At 26.3% G+C, this 20,775-nt stretch overlaps 3 protein-coding genes across 3 annotated transcripts; 1 reads left to right on the plus strand and 2 right to left on the minus strand.

Annotated features, from left to right (window-relative positions):
• Positions 1 to 503: 503 nt before the first annotated feature.
• LOC145752978 (uncharacterized) lies at positions 504 to 1,861 on the minus strand. The gene is made up of 3 exons (XM_082569357.1): positions 1,730 to 1,861; positions 1,265 to 1,490; positions 504 to 1,190 (listed from the first exon to the last, which is right to left on the minus strand). The coding sequence occupies exons 1-3, from the start codon at positions 1,811 to 1,813 to the stop codon at positions 625 to 627; spliced, it is 876 nt and encodes a 291-aa protein (XP_082425483.1). The 5' UTR covers positions 1,814 to 1,861; the 3' UTR covers positions 504 to 624.
• A 1,229-nt stretch (positions 1,862 to 3,090) lies between these two features.
• Positions 3,091 to 4,670, minus strand: LOC145751901 (uncharacterized). The gene is made up of 5 exons (XM_082568052.1): positions 4,541 to 4,670; positions 4,288 to 4,404; positions 4,133 to 4,226; positions 3,820 to 4,022; positions 3,091 to 3,659 (listed from the first exon to the last, which is right to left on the minus strand). Exons 1-5 carry the CDS (start codon positions 4,631 to 4,633, stop codon positions 3,507 to 3,509), a joined length of 660 nt encoding a protein of 219 aa, XP_082424178.1. The 5' UTR covers positions 4,634 to 4,670; the 3' UTR covers positions 3,091 to 3,506.
• An 834-nt stretch (positions 4,671 to 5,504) lies between these two features.
• On the plus strand, positions 5,505 to 20,364 carry LOC145752167 (TNF receptor-associated factor 6-like). The gene is made up of 13 exons (XM_082568392.1): positions 5,505 to 5,646; positions 5,926 to 6,058; positions 6,251 to 6,398; positions 6,952 to 7,113; positions 8,063 to 8,137; positions 10,887 to 10,964; positions 12,049 to 12,237; positions 12,588 to 12,705; positions 13,061 to 13,280; positions 15,676 to 15,792; positions 18,638 to 18,727; positions 18,941 to 19,118; positions 19,586 to 20,364. The coding sequence occupies exons 1-13, from the start codon at positions 5,556 to 5,558 to the stop codon at positions 19,802 to 19,804; spliced, it is 1,818 nt and encodes a 605-aa protein (XP_082424518.1). The 5' UTR covers positions 5,505 to 5,555; the 3' UTR covers positions 19,805 to 20,364.
• The last annotated feature ends 411 nt before the right edge of the window (positions 20,365 to 20,775 follow it).

Below are 20,775 nucleotides of genomic sequence, written 5' to 3' on the forward strand. Positions count from 1 at the left end.
CTTAGAATAAATTTTTAAAGCTAGGTCTCATATTTGTTTGCGACATTGTTCCATGAAACAGTGGAAGGGTTAGTATGAAATGTAAGCATTGCTTAACATGTATGTTTGAAGTACCGTGATATTGTTATTTCGTTGTTACAGCAGTGTCATCAAAATTGAAACACGTTTCTATTACATATACAAGTTCATATAATTGTTGTGTTAATTCTACGTTAGAAGCTTTGGGTTTTTGCTTGTTGTTTTAGGAATGCCATTAAACCTTTTTTAGCCTCTCGATAGAAAACTATCGAGTGATTAAATCCTACTTTAATTCCAAACAAATTATATACATAACACATTCTGTGCAGTAAATGATATAAACCAAAACAATACGCATTGGTATATCATGCTTCCTGATCTATTTGATCAGATTAACCTTTTCAATAAAGTATTGGAAATAAGCAAACTTTTTTTGTTAAATAAGTAATAATATTTTAATTTTTATAAAAATTTGATTGCAATTGTAAAATGTATAATATTACAGTCGTGAGCGTTAATTATACAAAAGTACAAAACAAATAATAACCGCCATGGTTAGTGATGTCCATCTTCACTTTTAAAAACAAATTCAATACTGTTTAATTTCTAATGCACTGATGTATTTATATTTGGAGTGGAGTCTGCAAATGCTGGATTTGTTTTTCCCATTTCCAAATCATCGACTCGTGGTGCACTAGGCTCGATATTAGATTCCTTTCGATGGTCAACGGATAGGCCAGCTCTTCTAGCAATAAAAGCCCGTAACCTGTATAATCCAAATACTAATAGGTGTGTTATGAGTGGCAGAACAACGGCAGCAGCTACAATGTAAGCTACGGCTACACCCGTGTTCGTTGCCCAGTTTACAGCCGGGTAGACGGCACTATTTACCCCCGCTCCATGCAAAATAAGCAAGAATATTGTATAAACTAGTCCATACAAGTTTTCATACCAAAATTGAAGATAATAAACTGGAAAAGCGACCATAAATGTTTCAATGATAAACATTATTGAGTTGTTAACATGTAGGTGCAGAGTGATTGGTCTTGTGTTGAGTTCAACACTGCGGCTTCTGCCTATAACAGCCCAGTAGAATACTGTCACTATAAAAGCAGAGTTCGCAGCAACCGTGAACATAAGCCAGGTAAGCTTTTGGTACCATTGGGGTTTGTCTAGGAAAAAAAAATTGTTACTCTTAAATTTTATTTTTCATTAGTCTTTGCATCTTGTAAAACTAATAGCTTACCATCATTGTAAGTCGAATTTCTCCGGGCGACGACATATATAGAAACGATAAATGCTATAAGGAAATATACGTTATATACCACTTCGCACCAGTTACTAAGAAGTTGCCAGCGTGGTGAATTGAATGGATCGCCATCCGACGATGCATAGGAATAGATCAGCCACCCAAGAAAATAGGCAAAAGTGAAAAAGCGGTAAGCAAAAAATATCCAAACATTTTCCGTCCACTGTAACAAAACACGTTATTAAAATTTAAACTGTCTACGCCTTACTTTTTTTGGTATAGCTATTAGCTATATATGGTAATAGGTTTTAATGTTTTTGTTTAATGGCCTAGGTGCTAGTAAAACAACAGTGCAAACTAGTTAGCAGATGTCATGACAAACCTCAGACTAGTTAAGGTTATAGCCTAGTACATTATCACTTTCTATGTATTTTTAAAACAACTAAAACAAATTCATATTACCTGCAACTGTCGAAATTGCTGCGATACAGCATCGTCGAAAATCAGATGTTTGGCTTGAAACTCAACTTTGCAACAATTTCCCATTTTTTCTCTCTTCTAATAGAAACCAAAACTTCAAACAATTTATATATTATTTTATTCTAAAAGATAAACCAATTAAATTAAAACCTCTACGTTTAAGTAGTACTGTTTTCGTGAGCCTGCACATATTATATCAACTGTTTTTTAATTAGTCGTGCCTATATCCTATCTATAAATATTACCACGATTTTCGTTATCATGATGATTTTTCTGTTGTTTATGTTCGCAGTAGACTAGCTCGTATTTACCGACAACCAGTCATTATAAGTGACATGACTTATTGTTTATTTTGTAATTTAAACACCTGAAGTCCATATACTATTTTACCTTGATTTTTAAATAGCCGTATGTACATAGCCTTAAGCAAGTACTACTTACGGATTCCAGCTAGTACTTAAGTATTTTTGGAGACCAATTTTTTGGAGACCAAAACCTTTTTATAAGCTGATCGTAAAAATAACTATAAATCACCGCACCGGAAACTTAGAGCTGCGTTACAACTAATCTACTATACTTTAACTGTTACGTATTTGTTTGTCGCGTACGTAGTATTACGCATTGTCATTCTAGAATTACGCACGATTAAATTCAGGGTACTGTGCGCATTCTTAAAACAATGTCATGTAACTAAAAATACTCCATTTTATAACATAGGGTCTTGGGATAACTTTGCTAGTAGCTAGTTTAGCTAGTAACTTGTATTTTCATTTTATTCATAGCCACGATTATGTGGTACTTATTTGGATACCCTGGTAATTACAACTATGACGTCACAAATTGCTATGTAATAGGCGTATTTGATTTGCCGCTAAAGATTTATAGCTTTCAATAGAAAACAAAAAAAGGAAATTAAATAATTTTTTTATTAAATATTTTACCTTAACAGTTGTTGTAAAAATATTAGTTTTATAAAAGAATTATTCTTTAAAAATATTTTAGGCTATTTGATTTTAAAGTACAAAAATTCAATAGGTGTTTACTGTTCTAGAAATTAACATTTTTGATTTTAACTTAACAATTTTAGTATGTTACCCAAAGAAAGTAAATCAAGTGTTAAAATTGATTAATAATTTTAGGGTTTGTGAAAGTATTTACAATAAGAAACTTTGTATTCGATAAATATTTTTTGTATATATTTTTATACATTATAACTTAGTCTTGATGGCACTTTCTATCATTTGTTATTTGACCAATACCAAACTAATAAATAATACCTTAACATATATTCGGGTAGTTTAAATAAGTTGAATTTGGTTATATGTTTATATTGCATTTGGATAAAATATTTGTTTTTTTACTGTACAGTGCAAACCGTCAAGATTTTTCTAGGTTTAAAGTATTCAAGGTATTGCGAAAGCAGCTGGGAAAGAAATTAATTAAATTTTGAATCATCCCAAAGTAATAAAATGTTAAAGTGCAGTATTTCCGAACATTTTTAAAAAGATGGACAAATCTGTTACTACAATTATGGACAAATCTGAAAAGATAGAAAAATCTGTTACTACAATTATGGACAAATTTGAAAAGATGGACAAATCTGTTACTACAACGTGCATGTGAATTAAAGTTTTGTTAATCAACTTTTGAATTATGTATGAAGTAGAATTATTTTCTGATTGGTCATGATTTATTTAAGATGGTAAATTTAGTACAGTTGACAATGGCAAATATTAATTAAAACCAAGTCCCAAACAAATTAGAGTTCAACGTGGTCGTTGTCCTTGACTCCATTTTTGTCAACTTGAATTGGTTGGTCGATCTTCATCGTACCACAATTAGTGATTATGACGTTGCGATGGGGCCTCGCTGATTGGTCCGTTGAAACTTTTTCAATAGCTTTAACTGTTTTCTAAAAACGATGAATAAATTAAAAGTAACTTTTAAATCAGAAAAATAAACTTTTATATGTTTTAAACTTACACATTGCTTAAAAAAAATAAATGTTCCTATTACAAGCATAGTTAACGTAAATCAATTTTGTTTACAAGGAAAGTTTAAATTAGACATACCATGCCTTGCAACACTTTGCCAAATACAACATGCCTGTAGTCAAGCCACGGCGTTTCCTTTAACGTAATAAAGAACTGTGCTCCGTTTGTATCTGGTCCAGCATTAGCCATGCTTACCCAACCGGCTCCATAATGCATAAGTTTAAAGTTTTCGTCTTTAAACATACCATATTGTCCAAGCTCGTTCTTGATTGTACTTTTACCTGTAATTAAAAAGTGAAAGTTTGAACCATAATATTAAAAATTCGAAATATTATTCTTGTTTAAAGACAATTTTCATAACATTGGCCAACTAAAAAAAATTAGAAAAAACCTCCTGTCCCGTTATCGTTTTCCCAGTCACCGCTTTGGATCATAAAATCCTTGATAACTCTATGAAACTTGCAACCTTTGTAGCCAAATCCGTGCTAAGATAAGAAAAATTGTTTAATTTGTGCTTAAGCTATAGATATAAGTCTAAGTTTTTACTTCTCTAGTACACAGTTCTCGAAAATTTTTCGCGGTTATTGGAACATAGTCGTCAAATAAACCAATTACAATTCTTTCTTTTTGTGCAACTCCTCCTATAGATATTTCCAAAAATACCTTTACAATAAAAAAAATTAACATACCTCCAGTCAATTTTGCAAACACAATTTAATTGTTGAAAACTTTTGTATATTACCAAAAATACATAGCCTACAGTGGGCCTTAGATGATTAAAAATTTCTTTACTACTCACCACTGAAGAAACTTTTAAATTTGCTTTTGCAAGATTTCCCAGACTTAAAATTAAAAAGGTAAGCGCCCAAATAGAATTTGGAATTCTAAACATTATTATTGCATTAACTAGTATGCTATATTGTTCTAATATGATGATATGTGATATGGTTTTGTTTTTACTGCATGTTTAAAGTGATTTGCTTTATTGTTGTTATAGAATTGTTATAGAAATCACAATTTAACACGTGTCATTTTATTAATTAATTTAAACTTAACTGGTCCCAAAAGCCCTGTACTCTCCCAAAAAATTAAATAAAAACAACCTATCAAGTTTAAGAAAACCCCGTTATTTTAAATGGAAGATAAATAAATATGAAAAAGTTGTAAATGCTTAACGAATTTGAACAAAAACTTGAACAACAATTTTGTTTGTTTTTTAGACAATACAATTTCACCATATCAGCTTTTGCAAAAGTCAGAAATTCACCGAATATTTTCCCTTCGTGGTATCCTCTGAGGACAAAGTTACTATGCCAGCGATTGTTTTTTTTATCAGAAAAAGGGGATTTTGTTATGGCAAAATTACGTGCTGGTCAGTAACAGTTTATTTAGGAAAAGCTGCTCAGTCTGTGCTCGCGTGCGCTGTTTGCTCATAATTTTATTAGCTCTATATATGTTATTGCAGCAAGTGACAGCTAGCAACGCTTTACGTTAAGATGTTTTAATAGTTTAGACCAAGGAAAATTACCTCTATTAGTTTGAAAGATATGAATAATATCAGAACTTCATTGCTGATAAAAAAACGTATAAAATAAACATGTTTATGTGGATTTAAGTAATATTATATATCTTGACTTATTAAAAATAATAATTTCAGGATTTTTTTTGCAAATTTTAAACATTTTCAAAAATTGTTATATGTCAAAATAAAATGTATAAATCTTTTGGATATTTTTTATTACATTGTACATATTATTAGACTATAAACAGGGTTAACTGTTTAATCAGTTTTCGTTTACTGATATTAAAAAAATATGACGGAACTTAGTGTTCGAAGATCTCCTATGTTATCTCCGGAGGTTCAGACTTCTCACATTAATGGATTTCAAGATGATACTGAATCAGGTTGAATTATATTTGTACTACAAAAAAAAAATTGTTTAGGAAAAAAAACATTGCTAATACGCTGGGGAATAATAGTTAATAACAAATATGCTGAGGTTTTAAATTAAAAAATATCATCTTAAAATGGCTAGAATTAAATAATTATTTAAAATTGATCTGTAAGCCAGTTTTTTTAAATTAAAATTAAAAAAAATTACAGATATACTGGTACATTTTTATGCTCATCTAACTTTTAAATAAATTAGTAAAATTGTGATAATAATCTTTAAATTTTCTTAGGTTATGATTATGAATTTGAACCAAGATTGGATGATAAATATCAATGTCCTATTTGTTTATTGGCTTTAAGAGATCCAGTGCAAACAAGTTGTGGGCATCGTTTTTGTCATTTGTGTATATTACGTTGTATCAGGTATTTAAAAAATGTTTAAATATACAGTTTGTGTTTAAAAAGATCGAAAATTTGTATATTATATATTTTTTAAGTAAAAAATATCAATTTTTATTATAATTATCATATATACTCCATATATTATTTCTGTTATAAAAGTTATAGTTACATTTAAAGGCTTTATATTTAAGTTTAAAAAAATATTTTTTGCAGAAATAAAGCAAAATGTCCTATCGATCAAATCCCATTATCCACCAAACAGTTATTTCAAGACAGATCTGCAAATCGCGAAGTGTTAGATCTTAAAGTTAAATGCCCAAATAAGGGTTGCACCGCAATTTTGGAGCTAAGAAACATACATGTACGTTTTAAATTTTTTTTCTCTAAATATTTGAGGTTTAAAACATAAATAAATCTTTGAATAGCATTTTAATTGTCGTAATATTGTCTTAACTTGGAACTATTATTTGCTTAACTTTTCAAGCGAAACGGCAGTTTTTTTGTATTTAATTCCTATGAATTGGCTATATATAATGTTTCCTAAGCCTTATTTTACATAGATTATAACAGCTTATAAAAAGGTCTGTTTTTTTTTAATTATTATAAAAATGACATATCTGGTGTCAATTAGTTTTGATAAACTTACCAATTAGTTATACAAATTGTTGATAATTAAATTGTTGTTTATGCAACCTGATTAATTATTAGTATTCACAATATGGATGTTTATGTTTTTAATTATTTGTTGGAATTTTTAAAAGGGAAATTACCCATGTATTTATAAACCTGAAATTGATTAATGTTAAGATTTATTATATAATATAAACACTTAAATGGTAAAATTTTTTTTGATTTTTCTAAACATTTTTAAAAAAAAATTTAAAAAGGTTTTTATTGTTGGTAAATTTTTTTAGCATCACCGTAACAGTTGCATATTCGGGAAAGTCCCCTGCAGTAACAATTGTGGGGCTCAGTTACTCCTTAAAGATGTTAAACAACATGAGGAACATGAATGTCCGAATCGTTTAATTATCTGCTCAGTTTGTCAACAAAAATATCCAGCCAGTGCTCAAAGGGTAAATTTTTTATAAATATTTAATTTAAAAAAACAAATTAATTAATTAAATTTATTGAAATAGGTAGGCATATTTTTTTGATTGTGTTTTTTTAAGTGTTGTTGTACTTTAAACTGAGGATTTTTAATATTTGTTTTTTTTTTAATAATTTTAATAATGATAAAAACGTAAATGAAAGTAAGGAAAAGTTGATCGCTTTATTTAATCGTGTTTGGTTTTTATTGTAAATTCGTATGATTTTGTTTTAGGATTTTACCACATTTTTTCTAAGTAATGTGAAGCAAGTAGTCGGTAATTCCATTAATAATTACTTGAAATTAACTTGTATACACAACATATGCTTGTATAGAAAATTGAAAGTAATGATCTGAAACATAAACTTTCCGAATTTCCCATGCAATTTTAAAACTTTTAACTAATTTTCTGCTGTAATGATTTTTAAAAACAACTAATTTGATGATTTGGTCATAATTACGGTTACACTTTTTTCAAAAATTTGGAAAGTTTTAATTTTTAAATCAAAAATACCTATTTTTTGTAAACAGTATCAATAAAAAGTATTGACTTAGTCAATATTAGGTCCCAAGTTTTTTTTTTGATTTATTACATTTAAACTTAACTATGTTTACTATACGAACATTTACACAAAGAAGTTATATTGCTAGTATGGCAGTACTTTTGTTTATAAGCTATTGTTTTCATTTTTTTGCAATAAAACTAAACTTTAGCAACTCACATTTCTTTGCCAAATTTAAAGTTCAAATTAACAGGACCGTTAAAAAAATGTAAATAAATAGACATTTCACCGAAAATTATATTCTTGAAAACTCTATTTTACTAAGTGTAACCAATTTGTTATACTGTGAAAAAATGTCTTTTAATTTTTTAAAAATTTTATTTAAAAATACAAAATAAAAGAAAACAAACGTATTATATTTAAATTTTATAGGAGCATGAGGAGGATTGTAAACAAAATGAACCTGTGGAATGCAAGCACTGTGGAAAAGAGGTTAAAAGATATAGGGTGAGTTTTCATAATATATTTACTTTAACAACTGGATTTAATTTTCAATCATAACAATAAAATATCAAGTTTAATATTTGCAACAAAATTAAAAAAAAAAAATTTATTTTATTATTGAAATAATATCTTAAAATCCCGCTTTACGTTTTTAAATTATTTATTTTTAAGAATTATAATTCCCTAATTAGTAAATTGCATCATCTTTTAAACTTTGGTAGTAAATATAAATGTTAAATGAACTTTGTATTACTGGAATTTTGTAATGCGATTTAAATACAGCACTTTTTAACAATTGCCAATAAATTATGAATATTTGCATAGCAAAATCTGTATATATACGTTATAAAATATTCTAACAATATTTATTAATAGTTATGACTTTATATGCTATCAAAATGAAATTTTAAATTCAAATTTTTATTTAACTCGAACAATTTTTATGGTAGAAATTTTTAATTAATTAGAAAAATAACAGATCTAAGAGTAACGTTGTAACACAGTATTCTGTTTATAAATAGATGCATCCACTTTTAAATGTGTGCTAAAAATAGTTAAAAATAATTTTTTGTGGCTATATTTATTTGAATGTGAATATTTCATTTATTAATAACACAACACTAGAGGTTTTTTATTTATTTTCTATATTTGTGGGTATTATATTTAAAAGATTTTTCCTAAATTCTTAAAAATATTTACTTAGTATACTGGGATTATATATGGACTATTTTGGGTAATAATAACAGAACAGGAAGTCAAGTCATTAATTGATTTTTGTTATCTTTGAATTTCATAGTTAGCTTGGGTCTTATTATTATGTTTAAAATTATTGTGTTTTTTTTGTCAAAAAATAATTATTATAATAATAATTTGAAGTCAGATTTATATTTGTTTACACACACTGGGTATTTTTTTTATTTATTGTAATATAACAGTGAATTTTTTTTTAAAGAATTGGTGTTTTTTATTATTTTTTATTTTTTTTTAAGTAAAACTGTTAGATAAATTTTAAACTTATAAAATGCATGTTTGTTAGGCTTAATTTTCCCAACGAGTGTCGTTAACTTAATATTTTCTTTAATGATGTCAAAAAATTAACACAACACATCCTGTCTCCTACCCAACCTGTCATTAAGTTGCTTGATTACTCATTACCGAGGCTTGTGTTTAGTAATTTGGTTTAATAATCACGGCCTTGCCTGTGTGGGCAGTACCGGTTTAACTCAAACTGTATTAGCCTATTCACTGCACTGATTAAAGGCACAATACTTGACTTAATATGCTACTTCGTGAGTCGTTTAGTTCTGTGAATTTGATTTGATTGATTTAAGGTCATTATCATGGTTGTGGGTCGTGATGTTAATTTTTGCAATTAAACCTAATGTTTATTGTATTGTTGGATTTTAAATCATGGTTTTGCAACCTGAATTGATGGATTAATTTACTTGTCATCTTTGTGGTTAATACAGTTGCTTGATGTTGAAATGTTAACCCTGCAGTGAAAATTACAATATATATTAAATTTTAAACAAGAATTGATAAATTAATTTACTTCTCAATGATATATACCCTTTTACACATTTGTGGATAATTCAATAGCCTGTTGTATTCTGTACAAATTTTGTGTTGTTTTCATTTTGTTGAACTGACATTAACAGTACAGTTCATGTATTGATTATCTAAATGATTAATTATTTATAGTCAAATTGTTTTCGAAAACGATTTCGTGCGAATAAAAAAATTCCAGTAATTAAACGCACAAGTACAACTAACTAGAATAATTATTTTTTTTGGAAACTGTTTAAATAAGATTAATTTATAAATTTTCGTAAGTAGTAGTATGTACTTGGTGCAAATATTAAAAATTCAATTTCTACCAAATTGTACTTAAAATAAATACAAAATTACCCAACTATTATTCTTTATTTGTTATTAGGTGTTTTTTTTATACAATTTTTTTTGGCTTCAAGGCTTAATGTTTGATTGATAATTTGTGCTTAATATAAGAGGTTCTGTTTATGGTACAATGTTGATCTTAATATTTTAATTCGAAATACAATGGCAATAGTAGTACCATTATGATTAAGTATGTTTGTATACATGTCGACGTGTCTTCTTAATCTTGAAATGATAACTTGACATTAAGCTTTTGGTATAGAATAGAAACATGTATCATAGCTTAATAGGTTAACATTTATTTTAATTAATCTTAAATAAAGGTTATTTAAATTTATTTTGTTTGTAATTTTTTTTTTATAAAAAAGATGTTAAATTTATTTATTTAGATTAACAATTAAATCTATAGAAGACATAAATAAATGAATTTTGTACAGAAGTTATTTTTGACATAATAAAAAAAAATTTCTATAAGTTTTTGTTTAAGTTTTTGCACAACTATAATAAAATATTTGTTAAAATCCATAAAGGTTTAGATTGGTTATGCAAATTTAAAATTTATTTTCTTCACTCAAAATTCAAATTTATTTTTTTATCATGCCAAAAAATAACTATTATTAATTGCATGTTTAGGTCAATAACCTGTGTGTCATGTATTTACAAATTTAAACGATTGCTACACCCTTAAACTGTTAAAAAAACAAAATTTTGCAATTATAGACCTGATTTTTTTAATTAAAAACCCAATTTAATTTTTCTTTTCTAAAATTGTTTATTTTTCTTGAAAAAAAAATTTGCGAAAAAAACTAAATCGGGTATTATCGAAACTTAAAGTTTTTTGTGGTTACTTTTGCAGTTAAATCAACACATCACACGAGAATGTCCTCAGGCCCCGATCAAATGTGTGTTTGAAAAAGTTGGCTGTCACCAGGAGGTAAGTGTAACTTGTTATTTTAACTTTGCTGATGACGCAATTCAGCTTTACGCTTTAATTTGATTAATTGTTGTGTGTTTGGAAAGTTTGTTTTGTGTTTTTTGTTTGATTATGTAGAGTTGTACTCTATACATATATATAGCCTATATGAATATTTAAAAAATTGCATTTTTTACATTAGAGGTAACAAGCCTATTGATTTTTAAAAATCCTATAATTTTTACCTATAATGTCTTATATATTATATATATATACCTCTACATATTTATTTTTTAGTGAGATATTTTTTTAAATTTGTTTTTTTAACTGCTTTTTATTTTACAGTTTTTTTTGGTAAATTTTGAACCATGACAATCAACAAAACTATATTTTATTTTTTATAAATTTGCATATTTATAATCACGATTTTATTGCGCAAGAAACTTGGCCTGCTAATTTTAAAATATCTTTAAAGTCATTGTCACAAATTGGTCATGTTAAACTGGCTTAGAGATCTTATCAAACACAGTAATTTTCCCCCCTCCTATTCAATTTGTCATTACACGCATGCTGAGCTATCTGATAACGTGACATATTTATTATTAACGTTGTTCAATATTCTTACAAAACTTGTTGATGAACATTTTTTGTGGTTCTGATTTTGCAACATGGTGTAAATTAAATTGTAAGAATTTAAAAAATATTAAAAATGCAATTTACCTACTAAAAATGTAAGGTTTAAGTAAATATAATTTTTAATTATTTTGGGGGGGGATTTTAATTAAAATTTACTGTAAAAAGAGTTTTTTTATCATGTCGAGAAAACAAAATAATTTTTTCTACTGTGAATCGACTGTGAAGGTCATCATTTTTATGTAGGTCATTATATTTTATATATATGTCAAATTTTTATTTAATTTAAGGGAAATTTTCTAGAAGGGGGTTATAGTAATAAGGGACAAATAGAAAATTTCCTGTTGTTTAAAATAACATTTTTAGGCAAACTGTGTTTGGTCAAACGTAAATTCAGCAAAATAAAAGTGAAAATGGTATTCAGTAAAATGACAATAAATCATTATTTTAATATATTTTTCTAAACTTTTAGCTCTCCCGCCACTCAATTCAACAACACATGCAATCTTCCACCCAAATTCACCTTCAGTATTTGCTTAGCACGGTATCATCATTACAGAAACAAAATGAAGTGTTGCAAAACACCCTTGCTGAGGCACAAAACAAAATTAACAACTTTGAAATGACGGAAAAAATTAAGGAACAATCTCCAGTAATACTGGTATTTATTTTTAACGTGTTATTTTTTTTTGTTTTATTGGTCTATTTTTAAGACTTTATTTTATATGCACTTTGTATATTTTTGTTTTATTAATCTGTTTATTAGATTTTGCTTTACGTATTTGGCTAATTATTTAATTAATTTAGCTTAGTATCAAGCTATACCTCTCTAGGATAGTATTGACTTTTACATATTGATTTTTCATTAACCCACATAAATAGTAGCTAACTCTGTCTCGAGTACAATTTGGCCACAAGAAAAATTTAATTTAAAAACTTTAATTAAGAATGTGCAGTTGTGCTAATACATAAAAAGAAGCATTGAATTTAATCTAAAATTATTCTTTTAAGGGTTCAAGTTCCTCTCAAATGGATTTTGATTGTATAAATTCCCTACAAAGTGAAAACATCTACTCAAGTGCCCCCGTTGTGAATAACAACACAGCTAATCTCACGCCTAGTACATCAGGTAAACTTATGTTATTTTAAAGGGGATTATATTACAAATTTCCTGTGGGGTATTTTGAAATTTTTGGAAATATTATGGTGTAATATTGTTGAGTGTATGTAAATTTTGGGGTTGAAACTATTTTGAAAAATAGCAAAATAATTTTTGGGTAAACTATGTTAAAAATTTTTTTTGTTATTTTTTTTTGTTTTTGTCACAATACAATAAAAATTTAAATTTTTACAGCAAAAACAATTAGAGTAGAAGTATGTGTCTTAAAATTTGAAGCTTGAAAATTATATAGTATATATTAGCGGTTGTAATATAACTTTTTTTTGAGCCATCTTTATTTTATTTAAATTTTTTTAATTTTAAGAAATTGAAAACGAAGAATATGACGAAATTGCAATTATCAAAGCTTACAACAAACAAATGGAGGAGGGAGGAGGAGATGTTACGATGTCTTCCTCCTCTTCTCTAGCCTCCTCTCCTGTTGTTAACTCGACCATGAATGCGGACAACTGTCTCTGTGGCTCTTCCGCTGGAATTAAAATTCTTCAGAACAAGCATACTGATCACGACCAAAAAATTGTCAGGTAAAAAATTTAAAAAAAATATTCTTAGGTAGCATGATAAAAAATCTAACTTGTGAATAAAACAAGTAACCTAGTTATTTATTTTTTTAACTAATTTTAGATTTATTGCATATTGTTATTTATAATTACATTTAAATACCATTCTGAATTACAGTAAATTTTAGTTAAAATTTTTTTAAAAATAGACTGAATATAGAAAATCTTAATTTAAACTAAAATTGAAAAAAATCTTTATTTAAATTTAAAAATTTAAATGGGCAATTCTCATTGGGAAAGTGTTTTTTAAAAAAAAATTAACTTAAATTATTTGTTTAATTAACTTACCTGTTTCTTTGGTTTTGATATTTAAAGTTTAAATTTAAAAAAATTTAGGCAAATAATTTTTTATAAGTGATTTTTTTTTTAATTTAAAATGTACAAAATTTTTTGCACTTTTATGGCTATTTTATGCAATAATTTTAAGTTAATATAAAAGTTACAAAACAGATTACAACAGATTTGTAATGTGTTAGTATAAGAGGTTTAATTTTGTAGAAATGCTTATTCTGCATGGTTTAAGTGATTTAAAATAATATAATTATTTTTATAAGTAAAAAAATGAAATGGCATTGTAATATAATATCCATTTTTTTTAATTTTGTGAGAAGGTAGTTTTGAAGTTTAAAAATTAGTTTTATGGGTACATATATTATTAAATAAAATTAAATAAAAATATTCATAGTTAACAAGTTGATTTTTAACTGATATTTGGCATATTCAAACAATATTATAGGCTATTTTACCCACTAGACTTATTGTTTTTGCATAATTATCCATTTTATTTAGGTGTAACAAATTGTTTCTGCGACATCAATTTTATTACCAATTTAGAGTTTAGCGATTTAGAATTTTAAACATGTTATGGTTGTTTGTTAATTTTATTTTTGGAGTTATGTTCGTAGTTTTTGTTAAAATGATAGTTAAAGTTTTTAAAATTTGGTTTGTTTTGTTCTGTTTAAGAGTTTATTTTTAAAAAAACCTAGTAGTTTTTAGTTTTGTAATTCTGTTACCAAGATTTTAAAAAAAATTTTTTTAGTTAGGTTTGTTTCTCATTTTAACAGTACCTGAAACTATTTTTTTTAATTTTATGTGAAATTGAGTAAATTTAAGACTAAAGTTACATGACAAAATTAGACAGTGTCTTTCTGTTACTTAAAGTGTAATTCCGTTACCAGGTTTTTTTAAGTTAATTTGTCAATAAATAAATATTTTTTAAACCCCAACTAAAAAAATTTGGTATCTTTTTGTTGCTTTCAATAAGGACAATTATTTACACATGTTTAATTTAAGTTAATTTTTATAAAATTCAGACAAATCTGAATTTTAAACATGTTATGGTTGTTTGTTAATTTTATTTTTGGAGTTATGTTCGTAGTTTTTGTTAAAATGATAGTTAAAGTTTTTAAAATTTGGTTTGTTTTGTTCTGTTTAAGAGTTTATTTTAAAAAAAACCTAGTAGTTTTTAGTTTTGTAATTCCGTTACCAAGATTTTTTAAAAAAATTTTTTAGTTACGTTTGTTTCTCATTTTAACAGTACCTGAAACTATTTTTTTTAATTTTATCTGAAATTGAGTAAATTTAAGACTAAAGTTACATGCCAAAATTAGACAGTGTCTTTCTGTTACTTAAAGTGTAATTCCGTTACCAGGTTTTTTTAAGTTAATTTGTCAATAAATAAATATTTTTTAAACCCCAACTAAAAAAATTTGGTATCTTTTTGTTGCTTTCAATAAGGACAATTATTTACACATGTTTAATTTAAGTTAATTTTTATAAAATTCAGACGAATTGGGATTAAGTATTATCCAACTTTTTATATCTAATTTATTGGCGTAATTCCGTTACCAAACATTTTTCAATTTTTAAGAAGCATAGAAGTTCGAACTGGACTTCTATGCTTATAAAAATTTAGAATGGCAATATATGGGTTGTTTTAACTTAAAAAATGATTTCAATTATATTAAAAAAAAGAATTATAAGTTTGTAAACCACAGTAATTGTAATTCTGTTACCGAAGAATTGCCCAAATACACTTTTTTGCAAAGTTCAGCCAAATTATGTATTTTTTGACATTTGCAAAATTCAATTAGCACTTCCTTAAATGCTATTGATACTTCCTTTTCTATTTAAAAAACTTTTCTTTAAGCTTATCAGCCAAAAGAAACTTGACGGCAAATATAATGTATATATAATTATTATATATAGGTTTTTTTAACTGGTTAAATCTACCTTTAACAGTTTTTAAAATTTTTTTAATTATATTGCAACAATTATTATAGCGATTTTTAGCAAAAGTTTTTTTTTCTATTTTTGTTATTTGATTTGTCCTATTTTTTAAACCCAATTTTTTGTATAGTTTGGATCATCATGTGAGAGAACTTATGGCAAAAATGGAAACACAAGTTGTTCAAATGAAAGAAATTACAAATAAAATATCGCAGACCGAATTAAGACTCGATCAACAAGAATTAAGGTAACTTACAAAAAATTTTTTGATGGCTTAAGTGAGACATGCAACATAATGTAAACCTACAAATTCTTGTTGTAGAAACCCATTTTAGAAATTTAAACAGGTAATACAAGTTAGGTTAAATACCGTGCCCACTAAATCTCATTAAATTGTTTTTTTTGAAATTTATTAATGTTGTTGCGAAATATTGTGGTCTACAATATGTTGACTTGATAATGTTATGCTGACATAAACCTGGTGAAATTTCCAAGCACAGGTTTGAAAAATTCCCACTTGATAGATAGCTCAGTTTCCTATAATGACGCAAGGCCTTAAATTACCAAAAAAGATTAAAGATGTGTAATGTATATGGTTGGTGATTTTGTTATGACTGGAATCTTTTATACCTACACTTAAGGAATTTTTTATACCTACACTTTTTATGCAGTACAATACCGGTATATTGTATTTTGTATGGTACAATATAATTAATAAAAATTTAATTTCTAAAAACACATAGAAATTATATATATCTTAAACACAGAATTATCCTAGTATTTTATTCAAAGTTTAGTATAATAAAGCTTATGAATGTGATTTATTTTATGTTAAACATTTACTTAAGTATAAATTATACCTCTCATAATGAAAGTAGTATTCATATTGCGTATAAAGTACCTCCCGCATTACTTGAGTTATGGCTTTACTAATAAACCGACTTTTATGTTGCAAATAAGGATAACAGCTTTAAGCTTGTTGTGAATAAAATGTATTTAAACAGGTGTTATAAAGCTTGTGGTAAACTATTTTTGTATTTGTTTTTCTAAGATTGAATTCATATCCAAATCAAAATATGTGTTTAAATTTAAACTATTTAACTTTAATGGTACATCTTTTGTGGGGTAATTTTTTGAAAAAAATATTGTTTACCGGACCTGGCTTTTTGCTGTTTAAAGTTGGTAAATTTTATAATATTTTTGTTTTGATATAAAAACAACCAGACTCAAAATATTGAATAAGTAAATTAACATTGTTAAGCTGGTATTGTTAACTTATTTTTTTATGAATTGTTAAACATAAAAAAGTGACTTGATAAATTCCTTACATTTTAAGCCTGCTTTTAAGTCTACACTTGTCAATGGTTTTGCTTTGTAAACTAAACACTTTAATCCCATTTAAGTTAATTCCTAAACAAAAACCGGTACTTTTACTTTTCAAATGGGTTTATACGGAAAAAAAAATATAACTTATGTTAAATTGAGTAATTTTGTTAAAAATTGATGAATATACTTTTTAAAAAGAGCTTGTTGTGATATTATAAACCTTGTAGAATTTTCATGTATGCGTTAAGTGATTTATTAAAATTTTAGCAATTTAAGCATGAAGTGTTTAACGCTGCTGGTTTATTTTAGATGTTAAAAAAGATAAAGTATTATAAATTCAACAAAGTAGCATGTTGATGTAAAAATAAAATTTACACTTTACTGTACAGGTTTAAAACTTAAATCAAAAGCTGAACAGTCTCATATTATATTACATACTACAACCACAATCACAATACATATTTTTGGTAAAATTTTCCCATTTTTTCGTTAGTGATCCAAAATAGAAACCCAACCCTTTAAAATAACATGTTTGTTTTGGATTATGTTGGAAAAGGTGTCGATATTTAAAACAAATCTTAAGGGCGACCTAAAAAAACATGACATTAGATTGAAAAATATTTTCATATATTTTTCCGGTCATTCAATTTGGCACACCTTCAAAAAATTGTTTTTTCACAGTTAGATATTATCAAATTTAAACAAATATCCGCTTGACTTAGGGCATTTACATGGTCCATTTCCTATTTAAACACTTTTGTTAGATGATGTTGTGCATAGTGAACAAAGTAGATGATGTTGTGCATAGTGAACAAATGTTTTTAACATCAAATAAAATGCATTTTTTGATAAAGTTTGAATTGAACCAGAAATTTTTTTATAAATAATTGTTAAAGTTATTAAAATAAAAAGATTAATAAATTAAATATATTGTTGTAGAAATAATTATCTTTCGTAAAAAAATATTAGGAAATTTTTGGTATTGATAAAATAATAAATCATGTAATTTTAAGTAATAAAAATATGGTATTTGTTTGGGAAAATTTCATATTGATAAAATAATAATCAAACAGATTGATATGAAAATAATTGTTATAATTGAATGAGGTCTTACCACTATTTATCTTCTACTTTGATGAATTTATTTTGCCATTATTTTATTTTGATATTAATAAAATATATTTTCTTAGCTTAAAAATATGTTTTTTTAAATAAGATAATTTTTTTAGAATTGACGGTATTAAAAATAGTGTTTATTTATTTTTGTAGAACATTATTTAATGCAATTATAATATAATTTTAAGTAAACTCATATTCCACTCTTTCATTTTAAAAATATTATTGTCAGTGAGATAAAAATATTTTTGTAACTGAGTTTTGCAATACAAATTAAACGTTGTATAAGAATACGGGGTAAAAATTATCAATGGGTAAAAAAATTTTAACTGTTAATATTACTTGACCCATAGAGTCAGGTTTAAATTCCTCTCACCCAAAAAATAAAATATTGATTATAAAAAACTTGTTGAAACCTAATAGAAAATTGAGTTTTTATTATTTAAATTATGTTTTAATATGTAGAAGTATTTAAAAAACTATGAGTGATTATTTAATTAATTTTATTAATAAAACTTATTTTAAATTAAATTAATATTATGTAAAAAAGGCTTTGTTAAATTTTTTAAATTTTTTATGCACAACATAATAGACAAAGCGGTAAAAATGTAAGAAATGTCCATTTATTTAAAATACACTTTGTATTACAGGTGTTGTAATGGTTTGTATTACTGGAGAATAAAGGAATATGCAAGGTTAAGAAAGGCTGCATCAATGGGGGAAATGTCAGTTTTACATAGGTATGTTTCCTGTAAATCCCCACTACTATATATACAATAAATATCACTATTTTTAGCAACTATTGTCTATTTATTATTTTTAAATCCAACTTATTTTCGAAAAATGTATTTGTCAAAATCACTTTATTTTAAAACGGTTAACTATTTTAAGGAAATTACTGTTTAGTTCTTTAAATAATTTCAAGTATTCACCAATTTTTCTTGTTATTGCAGTCCAGGGTTTTATACAAGTCCCCAAGGTTATCGCATGTGTGTACGTGCCAACCTAGATGGTGTGGAGAATGCCCAGGGTACCCACTTATCACTGTTTGTTCATATCATGAAGGGAGAATATGACGACTTTCTAACCTGGCCATTCAGTGGGACTATTACTTTAACTGTAATTAACCAAGTAAGTAAATAAATGTTGTATTAAGTTGATTTAATCTTTGTGTAACCCCATTGCTTCTTCTTTTCAGTTTATTTTAAAATGATGTCATCGGTTTGATAAATTATTTACTTTAATTTCAAAATTTTTTGGGCAAATTGAAGCAGATGGTTTTTGAATTTGATTCTGGGAATTTTTCAAGGCATGACTCCTATTTAATTGGAATTGTTTTTATTTACTTTCTGGTTTTTAAAAATACACATTAGGTTCTTCATAGCTTTTACCTTAGGAAAAAATAAGGTCAACCTTATATAGTGATATTAGAAAAAGGCTGGTCTGATAAAAAATTTTGATGCTTAAGATTTGAGAACCATGTAAAACCTAAGTTTTACCCTACTACAGGCTTAAAGATTAAATGCTTAAAGGTTTTCCAAATAAAAATTTTCTAGCTATTTTGGAATAATGCAATTTATAAATATTAATTTTTTTAGCGTGAACTGGCATCACAGCGGTCTCATATTTCAGAAACTTTGGAGGCCCGGCAAAACCTGATGGCATTCCAGCGTCCAACAACAGAAAGAAACCAGAAGGGGTATGGTTATATTGACTTTTTTCCATTAAGGATGATTGAAAATGAGGGTTTTATTAAAGATAACACACTTGTTATTAAAGCCCAGGTTAAGGTTAATGAGCAGGTTCTTGTAAAATAAAAATCTTTTTGATGATTTTTTTTTTATATCAGTGTTATTTTAACAGTTTCATTTTCTTAAATTTAAAGTTTTTCAAATTTTTCAATTCAAACCATAATTTTAATAAGTTTTGTAATTATTTTACGAGGTCAATTTTTTTGTGTTGAATATAATGTGTAATTTTAAAGAAAGCCTTTTTTTAATATTTTACTAGGTGTAAACGAACTATTAATTTTTGTTTTGTTTAAGTTGTTAAGTATAATAATCGGCTGCAAAATTATATTTTAGGCATATCAGCATGTAACATAATATTGCATTTAAATGGTTTATATATATATATATTTTGGCTTGCCTTTTTATTCTTATCTGCTTTTAGAATCAAGGTTAAACCGCTTGGAAAAAGTTTTACAAATAGTCTTAAGTTGTTTTTTATTAGGTTAACATGTCGATGTAACATATATTTATTGTTCTAATATTGCGTTTTTTCTTTAAACCAGTTAATGTACCGCTGAACTATTAAAAGGTTGTACTCTTTTCAATGTTTCAATACTTTGCATGTGCAATACACCACTGTTTATTGTTCAAAATTTGTGTTTATTGGTATATAGAACTTCTATTAATATTTTAAAAATTAGTGAGGATAAAACATATTTAGCGCCACCACCCACAGAAAATAAAATGGTGGGAAACAGAAAGCGCTGTAACTAGGAAATGTATCTAGGGAAGCTTTTCATTCTTCGGAACACTTGAGATACCTTCAGTTGCCTTTGTAAAGAAAACATGTTTGCTAAACACACATAAGATTATTGGATTAGTAAACCAAAGTAAATAGGTAAAAATAATCGTGCCAAATGCAAAATAAATTTAGCATCGATTATTTTCCATACGTCGACTTTACTTTAATGTGTTTCGTCATTCGATTAAAAAATGGTTTTGCGCAAAAAACTTTAGAAAAGTTTAGAATATTTAAACAGCATTTAATATCAGAATAT

This window comes from Corella eumyota, chromosome 5, assembly GCF_963082875.1.
Source record: "Corella eumyota chromosome 5, kaCorEumy4.1, whole genome shotgun sequence".
NCBI classification, from domain to species: Eukaryota; Metazoa; Chordata; class Ascidiacea; order Phlebobranchia; family Corellidae; genus Corella; species Corella eumyota.

Coding starts and splice junctions, on each gene's coding strand:
- LOC145751901 (XM_082568052.1), bottom strand. CDS start 4,633: ATGTTTAGAATTCCAAATTCTATTTGGGCGCTTACCTTTTTAATTTTA. Junction 4,405..4,540: donor ATTTAAAAGTTTCTTCAGTG/GTGAGTAGTAAA, acceptor TTTATTGTAAAG/GTATTTTTGGAAATATCTAT. Junction 3,660..3,819: donor GCAAAGTGTTGCAAGGCATG/GTATGTCTAATT, acceptor CATCGTTTTTAG/AAAACAGTTAAAGCTATTGA.
- LOC145752167 (XM_082568392.1), top strand. CDS start 5,556: ATGACGGAACTTAGTGTTCGAAGATCTCCTATGTTATCTCCGGAGGTT. Junction 5,647..5,925: donor TCAAGATGATACTGAATCAG/GTTGAATTATAT, acceptor AAATTTTCTTAG/GTTATGATTATGAATTTGAA. Junction 19,119..19,585: donor CTTTAACTGTAATTAACCAA/GTAAGTAAATAA, acceptor TAATTTTTTTAG/CGTGAACTGGCATCACAGCG.
- LOC145752978 (XM_082569357.1), bottom strand. CDS start 1,813: ATGGGAAATTGTTGCAAAGTTGAGTTTCAAGCCAAACATCTGATTTTC. Junction 1,491..1,729: donor AGCAATTTCGACAGTTGCAG/GTAATATGAATT, acceptor GTTTTGTTACAG/TGGACGGAAAATGTTTGGAT. Junction 1,191..1,264: donor AAATTCGACTTACAATGATG/GTAAGCTATTAG, acceptor TTTTTTTCCTAG/ACAAACCCCAATGGTACCAA.